Source organism: Hordeum vulgare, chromosome 2H, assembly GCF_904849725.1.
Source record: "Hordeum vulgare subsp. vulgare chromosome 2H, MorexV3_pseudomolecules_assembly, whole genome shotgun sequence".
Taxonomy (NCBI): Eukaryota; Viridiplantae; Streptophyta; class Magnoliopsida; order Poales; family Poaceae; genus Hordeum; species Hordeum vulgare.
Window position 1 is genome coordinate 658,497,519 of NC_058519.1, and position 10,269 is coordinate 658,507,787.

At 48.7% G+C, this 10,269-nt stretch overlaps 1 protein-coding gene and 1 pseudogene across 1 annotated transcript; both read right to left on the bottom strand.

The window, feature by feature from the left end:
• Window positions 1-512: 512 nt before the first annotated feature.
• On the bottom strand, window positions 513-1,878 carry LOC123428949 (annotated as a pseudogene).
• Window positions 1,879-8,199: 6,321 nt separating this feature from the next.
• Window positions 8,200-9,403, bottom strand: LOC123431314 (peroxidase 2-like). Its single transcript, XM_045115135.1, has 2 exons — window positions 9,088-9,403; window positions 8,200-8,985 (listed from the first exon to the last, which is right to left on the bottom strand). The coding sequence occupies exons 1-2, from the start codon at window positions 9,340-9,342 to the stop codon at window positions 8,221-8,223; spliced, it is 1,020 nt and encodes a 339-aa protein (XP_044971070.1). The 5' UTR covers window positions 9,343-9,403; the 3' UTR covers window positions 8,200-8,220.
• Between the last annotated feature and the right edge of the window lie 866 nt (window positions 9,404-10,269).

Below are 10,269 nucleotides of genomic sequence, written 5' to 3' on the forward strand. Positions count from 1 at the left end.
AGATAAGTTAATCTTATATATATATATATATGCATAATTATTTCTATTTAAATTATATGAAAACTAATTCCCGAACACCAAACGAGACATCACGTTAATCTCCCGAACACCTAAACCCTAAAACCCAAAAATAATTTCATTCAAAAAAAAAACCCCAAAAATAAGCAAAATCTGAAACTCTTTAGTCCCGGCCCGTGTAACGAACCGGGACTAAAGGTCCTGCCCCTGGGGGCGCTACGAGGCGTCCACGTGGAGCACCTTTAGTCCCGGCTTGTAACAGGGCCGGGACTAAAGGCCTAGCCTTTAGTCCCGTCCTTTAATCCCGGTTGGTGAACCGGAACTAAAGCCCCTTACGGACCGGGGCTAAAGTCCCAGTTCCCACTAGTGATGCTAGATAATTACTTGAAGCAAGCATATAAGAAGCCACATGAGGAACCTATCTAAGCACAAAAGCTAAGCTCCTTAGCTCTTATTGAATGGCACTGAAAACACACGCAAGGTGGAATGGGATCTCAAGCTGATGCCGCGGGGTTAGAAGTAGGCCCCTCAGGGCCATGAATGTTAGCCCAGAAGCAGCTGCACTTGCGAATCTCGCTATTCTTTCTGAACTCACTCGGCAAGTGCGCCATCTTCCTCATGGAGGTGCCGAACTGGGAAAAGAACCACTCTTGGTCCCGCGCAAAACCGTTGAGCAACCCTCTGATGTATGGGTCACGTATGAGCGCCATGTCGGCACCCCTTTCCCCTCAATGAGGTTATTGTAGTACTTGTTGTCGAACTCGTTAGGGGTGGTCACGTAAAGCCGGTTCGGGTCTTTGGCACACGAATGCTGGAGCTCGCGGACAAACTCAGCATTCTTCCCGAAGTGGTACTTGACGCTTGACCTCCCAATGGTGTGCGCGCCATATAGAGCCACGACGTCGGTCTTGTCAAAACCACGACTCTCGAAAAGTTTGAGGATCTGGGTGGCATTGAAGTCGGGCCCTGGCAATTCCTCGACTTTGTCTCTCGCTGCCGGCCCGCGGCTATCCAGCAGATCGAGCGGCACTTCATAGCCTGGCACCTTAACGTGCATCGCGGCCTCGCGTGTGGCAAGGTTCATGATGTCGGTGCAGCAGATTGGGTCCGTAATCCTCTTGCACCTTGACACGGATGTTCTCGATAAGATTCAATGCGCTCCTCCGGTGTTCTGAGGCATGTTCAGCTCGCTCCACAACTTGTCAAACAGTAGAAGCGACGCATCGCAGCCCTGTGGTACATAGTATTTGTGGTTACATATCCATAAATTCGTGGATCCGTCCATCAAAGTTAACTGAAATTCTATTATGTCTAAATACACTCAGAAAATGTCCAACAAAAAATACACTCTGAAAAGTGAAACTTGTGTACTTTTCACCAGACTCAACTGATATAAATCAACTTGGACATAAAGGAGTTCTAGTTATCTTAGGATTAGCAAAACTGTGTGCCCGGACATAATCGTGATCCTCCTGAAATCAACATTTTAGTTTTTACCTGGCCGCCAATTCAGTCGCTTGAAACTGATAACACAACCAGCATCCTGTCCAGCTTAACCGCAGAACACTCTCCAAGCTATGCCCTTAACAAGTAATAAAAAGTAGATAAGGTTATGTACCTGTGGGATGCAGTCATGGAACAACACCCGGAGGAGGCCGGCGACAACACCGATATTCTGCTTGATTGCTTCCTCCATGACGTCGTGCACCATCTGCCGCAGGGTCGGAAATAGTTCGGTCAACTCGAATGGCAAATTTTCTGGAAATTTTCATCTGCATTATCAAAAGATTTTTCTCACCTTCATTTTGGTGGCATGTTTTATGACATTCGGTTAGTACGCTGCCTTCTCAACGCCGCCATAATGCTACCTTAGATTGCGATGTACACCGTGGGGAGTTTGTGAGTGAGGGTGTGGCTTCCTCACATTGAAGATGCTGCCATTTTGTAACGGACACGGCTGGCTTGTTGGCTTTTGATCCCGTAGACCAAATCTAGCGGAAGCTATACACGAACGTGGAAAGCTAGCCAGCCAACCAAGCAAGCAGCTTGATGGATGTAGCAATACACGCACGTATACACAGCTTGCGATCAATTGATCGATCGTCTCGACGGCTCGGAACTTAACTCAGCGACTTAAGCTAGATAGATGAAATACTTTGTATTGCTTTGATCTGATCTTACGAGAGCTGGGTAGGCGCATATATATATGCTAAGCTTAGGCTACTGCTAATCCTATTCGGTTTGCAATACTCTAATCCTACTCGGTTTGCAATACTAATCAAAATAGGACACACGTGTATGTTTAGACTACAACTAGGTTAATTACTACATTCACCTCCTTAACCTTGTTGATGTGTCTTCATTGCTTGGACTCCGACTTTCTTCCTCATGTCGATGAACTTCTACCGACCGAGGGACTTGGTGAAAATATCGGCAAGCTGGTCCTTCGTATTCACGTGCAGAACTTCTATCATCCCTTCCTCAACGCACTCCCGGATGTGGTGGAACCGGGTATCTATGTGCTTGCTCCTTTCGTGATGAACCGGATTTTTGCACAATGAGATTGCAACTTGGTTGTCGATCTTCAATGACACCTTCTGCACCTCCCGCTTTGCAAGAATAGCTAGAAGTCTTCTCAGCCAAACTGCTTGACAAGCCACCGTGCTTGCCGCTATGTATTCTGCCTCGCATGAAGACAGTGCCACCACCTTTTGCTTCTGAGAATTCCAGCTAATCGGATTCGGGCCAAGGTAGAAAACCATGCCCGTTGTGCTCTTTCAGTCATCAACATCACCTGCCATGTCACTATCTGAATATCCATGAAGGATCAATCCTTCCTTTCCCTTTATGTACGTGCAACCAAGATTAATGGTGCCTTTCACATAGCGCAAGATTTGATTAACCGCGCTCATGTGCTCGGTTGTCGGATTCTCCATGAAACGACTCACGATCCCGACTGAATAAGCCAAGTCAGGTCGGGTATGCACCAAATATCTTAGGCTGCCCACAACGCTTCGATACATTGTGGTGTCCACCGGCGGATTTGAGCTACGCTTGCTCAACTTGTGACGTTGGTCCATTGGAACTTGTGTCTCGTAGCAATCTGACATGCCACACTTTTCCAATAACTTGACCGCGTAGGCCGATTGACATAGGGAAATCTCTCCGGAGCTTTGCTTCACTTTGATGCCCAAGTAATAACTGAGTAATCCCAGATCACTCATGCTAAACTTGTTCTTCATTTGCGCCTTGAAACGTTCAATTTCTTGTACGCTATCTCCGGTGATAATCACATCGTTGACATAAACTCAAACTAGCAGGTTTGAGCCTTTGGAGTTGTTTGTATAGACTGCGTGCTCGAGAGGACATCTCTTGAACCCGAGCGAGACCAGACTTCGGTCTAACTTTGAGTTCCAAGCTCTTGGCGCTTGCTTCAACCCGTAAAGTGCCTTCTTGAGCTTGTAAACTTTCCCTTCTTCGCCTTTCTTCTCGTAGCCGAGGGGTTGTTCCACGTACACTTCTTCTGTGAGATCTCCGTTGAGGAAAGAAGATTTAACATACATATGATGAACCTTCCAATCCTCTTGTGCTGCCAAAGCTAGGAGCACTCTCACCGTCTCGATTCGAGCAACCGGTGCAAACACCTCATCATAGTCAACTCCTTGACGTTGAACGTAGTCCTTTGCAACGAGTCTTGCCTTGTACTTCACAATGGCACCTTGCGTGTCCTTCTTTAACTTGTAAACCCACTTCAAACCTATCGCCTTTTGGTTTGGAGGTCGGTTTACCAAAGTCCACGTGCCATTGCTCTCAATCGCCTTCATCTCCTCATCCATGGCGTGCGTCCAACTACGACTTTTGCTCGCCTCTACGAAGTTCGCCGGCTCCTCAACTCCGAACAGACATAGTCCGGAGTACTCAAGCGTAACTGGATTTGTGTACTTGTAGACTTTCTTGAGGGTCTTGTAGCGACGAGGCCATGAGGAGTCCGTTGTGGCTTGCGAAGGAGGCGACACAAATTGTGTCGGTGTTGATGCACTTGAGGAAGATGGCTGAGACCCTGGTGTGTCATCGACATCCGTGTCGTCGGCGTAGTCGTCGTGACCGTGACCATCATCTTGATTGTCGTCGTCACTATGTGCCTCGTTGTCGATGTTGTCGTCGAGATCTCCGCCTGTGTCGTGTGCGGCGTTGTCGCTATCTCCTTGCGACCTATGCGCGTCGTCGTCGGTGTCGGCACCATGATGATCACTACCGTTGTGGTCACCTTGGTTGGGCGTCTTGCCAACCACCTGGACATCCTCCCCTGCATCATCATCAGTTGAAAATTCAACCGTGAATATGTTACCGTTTGGAGCATTGTCGGCTGCTGCACTCCAATTCCACGCTTTGTTTTCTTCAAACACGACGTCGCGTGAAATCCGTAGACGCTTGGTTTATGGATCATAAAAGCGGTATGCCTTGGTGCCGGAACTCCTCTCGTATCCGATGAACACCATCTTGGTGCTACGATCGGCAAGCTTTGAGAGATGCGGCTCCGCCGTCTTCACATGTGCCACACACCCGAACGTCCGTAGATGAGACACATTCGGCTTACGTCCGTAAATTTCTTCATACGGAGTCTTGCCAACCACCGCCTTCGTTGGAGCCCGGTTGAGAAGATAGACCGCCGTCGAGACAGCTTCTCCCCAAAAAGTCCTCGGCAGGTTCTTGCTCTTGAGTAAACTCCTTGCCATGTCAACGACGGTTCGATTGCGCCTTTCAACGACCCCATTCTGCTGCGGCGTGTAAGGTGCCGTGAGGAACCTCTTTATGCCAATCTTCTCGCAGTAGTCGTTGAACTCATTCGACGTAAACTCTCCGCCGCGATCTGTCCGTAGAGCGCGAACCTTCAGCTTGTGTTCCATCTCTGTTGCAGCCTTCAACTTCTTGAACGCTTCAAACGCCTCATCTTTAGATCGTAGGAGAATGACCCACATATATCTCGAGTAGTCGTCTACCACAAGGAAGAAATACTTCTTTCCAGCGTGAGTTGCCGGGGTGATAGGGCCACATAGATCACCATGGAGCAGTTCGAGTGCATCACTTGCACGATAGGTAGACTGAGCAGGGAATGGCCTGTGGTGCTGTTTTCCAACCAAGCACCCGTCACATACTCGATCAACATGGTCGATAACTGGTATCCCGGATACCATCTCCATCTTTGACATCTTCTTCAAGGCGTAGAAGTTAACGTGTCCAAATCTAGCATGCCATAACCACGAATCATCATCACTTTTGGAAAGCCAACACTCCGGTTGAGATTGATCAAGGTTGAGGATATAGAGCCTATCCCGTGTGCGATTAACACGAGCTAGCACGTTTCGGAGGTTGTCCAAGATCGTCATCACTCTGCTCTCTATTTTCACCTTGCATCCATTCTCGTCAAGCTTCCCAATAGAGATGATGTTGTTGCGCAGCCGTGGGATGTAGTACACTCCGGTGAGTATGCGATGTTCGCCTGTGAGACCCTCAAAGAGGACAGATCCTTGCCCGCAAATCTCCACAGCTGAACCATCATCGAACTTGACCGAGCCTTCAACATCGTATTCCAGCTCGAGGAATTTCTCCTTGCACCCCGTCATGTGGTTACTGGCACCCGTGTTGAGATACCACGACACGTTCTGATCACCGGATAACTTTGGTGTCACTTTTTCCTCATGAAGTAGCACCTTCTGGCTTGGTTTCACAACCACCGTTTCAGCGAGATCACAAACTTAGGCCATCAGAAGACCTGGACCTTCGTCTTCCTGCTTTGCCAAATTTGCCTTGATCTCCCGCTTGTTAGGCTTTGGACAATCCTTCGCAAAGTGACCCATCTTATTGCAGTTATAGCACTTGACCTCGGACAAGTCCAAGTTCCGTGGTTTCTGCTCTTTAGATTGGCCCGCCTTACCACGACCTTGTGGTTTGCCTTTTCCGGTTTGTCCATCGCCCTTCGTGTTGCTTGAGCCTTCGCCACCGTCACGCCTTCCTTTGCTACTTGGGGCCTCCCAATCTGCGCGCGAGTACATGAGTTGGTCACTACCTCCTCCTTTGCCTTTCCGACAGCCACGAGCATTCTCTTTCCATGTCCGCAATCGTCCGATCGCCTCCGTTATGGTCATTGTCGTCGATGTCGTAAAGCTGCTCGAGCGTGCCGATGATGTACGTGAATTTATCAGTGACTGAACTGAAAAACTTCTCCACGATCTCGGTCTCATCGAGCTTTGCACCAAGCGCGCGGATCTCTCCCACCAAAGTAGTAAGACGCATGGCGTAGTCATTCACCGATTCAGTTTCCTCCATCTGCAACTTGTGAAATTGGCGCTTCAGCACTTGTGCCCGAGCCTTGGTGACGCGATCTTCTCCGATCCTCATCTCCTTGAGTGCGTTCCACGCCTCTCTTGCCGTCTCGAACTCCGCCAATGTCATCAGCACGGAATCCGGCACAGACTGGGCTATGGCGGCCATGGCACCTTTGTCGCGCTCCTCGTCGACGTCGTCGTCCGTGATGGCCTCCCACACTCGAAGGGATCGAAGAATAATCTTCATCTTCACCGCCCACACGCCGTAGTTGGCGTCGGTGAGCATCGGGATACTGGATGGGGATGTTGCGATGCGCGTGGACGTTGGCGCCGCTCGTTCCTCCACCACTGGTTGCTGACTTGACGCCCTTCTTCACCTTGTCGCCGTTCTTGTTCGCCTTGGCACCGCCGCTGCCGGACTTGACCGACTCAGCGCCGCTGTCCGTCATCATAGATCGTCGAGGCTCTAGATACCAATTGTTGGCTTTTGATCCCGTAGACCAAATCACGCGGAAGCTATACACGAATGTGGAAAGCTAGCCAACCAACCAAGCAAGCAGCTTGATGGATGTAGCAATACACGCACGTATACACAGCTTGCGATCAATTCATCGATCGTCTCGACGGCTCGGAACTTAACTCAGCGACTTAAGCTAGATAGATGAAATACTTTGTATTGCTTTGATCTGATCTTACAAGAGCTGGGTAGGCGCATATATATATGCTAAGCATAGGCTACTGCTAATCCTACTCGGTTTGCAATACTACTAATCCTATTCGGTTTGCAATACTAATCAAAATAGGACACACGTGTACGTTTAGACTACAACTAGGTTAATTACTACATGGCTCTAGTTAATTAGAGTTGGAGATAATTAACCAAAGTTGTTAAAGTAATTGGAATTCATTGACCCAAGGTGCAAAGATATCGATAATGGATCGAGCATCTGACAATAATTAACTATAGGGATCGATCTATCAGGTTATTTGTTACCCCGGAAGATGTGAGTCTACCCAGGAGGCCAGGGTTCAAATTAGCAAACTAATAAGTTCTGGAGAGAGAGAACACATGGTTCACTGACGGAGCTAGTCATTGTGAGAAGGCGGGGGAGGGTGGATTAAAAACCATCAATTTCTCTCTTCCCCTTCCGTTGGTACTTAGATATACAAGCTTGAGGAAGCAATGCTCTCGTTGCATACAACTGCAATGTGCTGCTGATTATGAATTTATGGATAAATATGCAAGGATTTCCAAAGGCATAAATAGGAAAAACACAGCAATAGCTAGCGTATTATGATATGTTGAATGCTACTGCTTTTGACAACACGACAATCCATAATATAAGTTATTTGTTTGCATTGCACGAGAGACGAAAAACCCCAAGCAAAAAATCGAAAGAGATTTGTTATTTTGGAGAGTTAAAGACAAATTCCATGGAGCTAACGGCATTAAACAATAGTGCTTGGCAACGCACAATAGGGTGCTTTCAGTTTGTTCGTCGATAAGAAGTGTTAAAAGATCACCGACATGTCGAAATGGTATGATCTACCATTATTTCGAAATTATAAGGATTATTATTATCAATTTTTGTTGTCACTTTCTAACTGTAACAATCATTTTAAATAATTATTTCATAAAGGTTTGACAAGACCATACATCAAGCCATCCAAAGCCATCATTAAAGATAATGAAAGGTTAAATAATTGGTGAACTGAAACGATACAAGGGGCCTGCGTAGTGGCTATGTGGCCATATCCATACGCTTTTTGCAATCAAGCAAAAAAGCTCTTATTACATGCATGCCATGCCATGCCATGCCATTGATAATGTGCATGCAGTCGATGGCGCCAACGGCATGAGCGATGCGATCTACAATCAAACTGAGGCTGCAAAACCCTCACTAGCGAGGACGACAGAGTCTCCATTCCCATTGCGCCTGAAGCAGTTGTTGCGGATCTCGCCGATGTTTCCTCCTGGCAAATGCGCCAGCTTCCTCATGGAGGTGCTGAACTGGCTAAAGAACCACCCCTGGTTCCCGGCGAAGTTGTTGACCCAGTTCTTGGTATCCCCGTCGAGGGTGAGCGCCATGTCGGAGTTGAGCACTCCCCTCCCCACCTGCAGATTGTTGTAGTAGCGATTGTCGAACGTGTTAGGGGTGGCCACATCGAGGTCCTGCAAGTGGCGAGGGTTTCTGGCGCAGACTTGCTGGAGCATGCGCACGAAGTCGGCGTTCTCTCCGGCGCGGCTCCTGAAGCTACCGCAGCTCGCCTTGCCGACCGTGTGCGCACCGGAGAGCGCGACAAGGTCCATCTTGTCGAACCCGCGGTCGGCGAAGGTCCTCACGAGCTGCTGGACGTTGGAGTCGGGTCCGGGCAGGATGCCGACTTGCTGGGCCGTGGCGGGCGTGAGGCTGTCCCGCCGTCCGAGCGGCACGTCATAGCCTGGCAACCTGGACTGCATGACGGCCTCCTTGGTGGCGAGGCTGGTGATGTCGGCGCAGGAGACGGTGGGCCCACATGCACGGTGCACGGTTGCGCGGATGCTCTCGATGAGGTCGAGCACGCTCCTCCGAAGCCCAACGTTCTGCCCCATGTTCTGCTCACTGTTGCCTCCCGTCAGCAGGATCGACGCGTCGCAGCCCTACACATACGATCATGAATCATGATGCACGCAATGAGTTCACCCACTACTTTTCAAGTTAAGTGCATACATATAGTAGAATTGGTAAATGTAGCTAGGTACCTGAGGGAAGCAGTCGTGGAAGAAGAGGCGGAGGAGGCCGGGGACGACACCGGCATCCCTCGCGATCGCTCCCTGCACGGCGTCGCGCACCATGTTCTGCAGGTTGTTGCAGGACAAGGCGTGGAAGTCGTAGGACAGGCCGTCGGGAAGGGGCACGTCGGTGGTCATGGAGATCAACGACGGCTGTGAAAGGGCTGAAGTGGCAGCGAGGCCCATCATGGTCAACACCATCGCTGCCCTGCTCAACGCCGCCATGATGCTGGCTTAGCTTGTGTTGTGCACTACGAATAGGTTGTGAGTGAGACTCTGAGAGTGTGGCATCCTCACGTCCCAGACGCTGCCATTTTATAACAGAAGGAGCCGGGTCTACCTAACTAGAGTTGAGATAACTAACCGGAGTTAGTTGAAATATTTAAGCTGCGGCGACCGAGTGAGCAGAGATACCGATAATGGATCACTAATTGGGAAACTATACGTATTTGTGCATCACGTGCATTGGTGTATGCCATCGAGTTCAATGTCAAATTGCAACTATACATTGAGCGAGAGTGTAGCATCCTCAAGTCCAAGATGATAACATTCTCTTTCTTGTTTGTTTGAGAGAGGATTTGACTTCAAGCAATTAAAGGGCGGTTTTGCTAAATTACTCGATGAGTTTAACGGATTACGGCTAGGATTATATACCCTTATATGATTGAATTACTGGATGGGTTTAGGGTTTAGGGTTATTGCGGTGAGGACACATCTTGTGAGTACTATCTTGTTGGACACGTATAGGTGTAGGGTTTAGGGTTGTTCTGTAGTGTAGCATTTTTTTCATTAAAGGATTAATTGTGAGTACTATCTTGTTGGACACGTATAGGTGTCTTTCTACCTTCACGACGGGAGCTATGTAATCAAAGCACCGACAGCATGCATGTATAACCCACACTCCAACTTTGTGGGTACCAGTACACAGGAGGATTAGTAACTTTGTGGGTACCAGCACTAGATCAACTGATCAAGCACCGACGGTAGCTGGCTGCATTGATCCTGCTAGGCAAGTTAAGTTAAGCAAACAACTCCAAGAACCAAGATGATTACACGTGCTCGCTATGCTCACCGCGCCGTTGACAAAACAAGCGAGAAAACCATCTGCATTCAATAAAGAAAAGAAACAGCGAGCCTGAGGCACGAGATGAC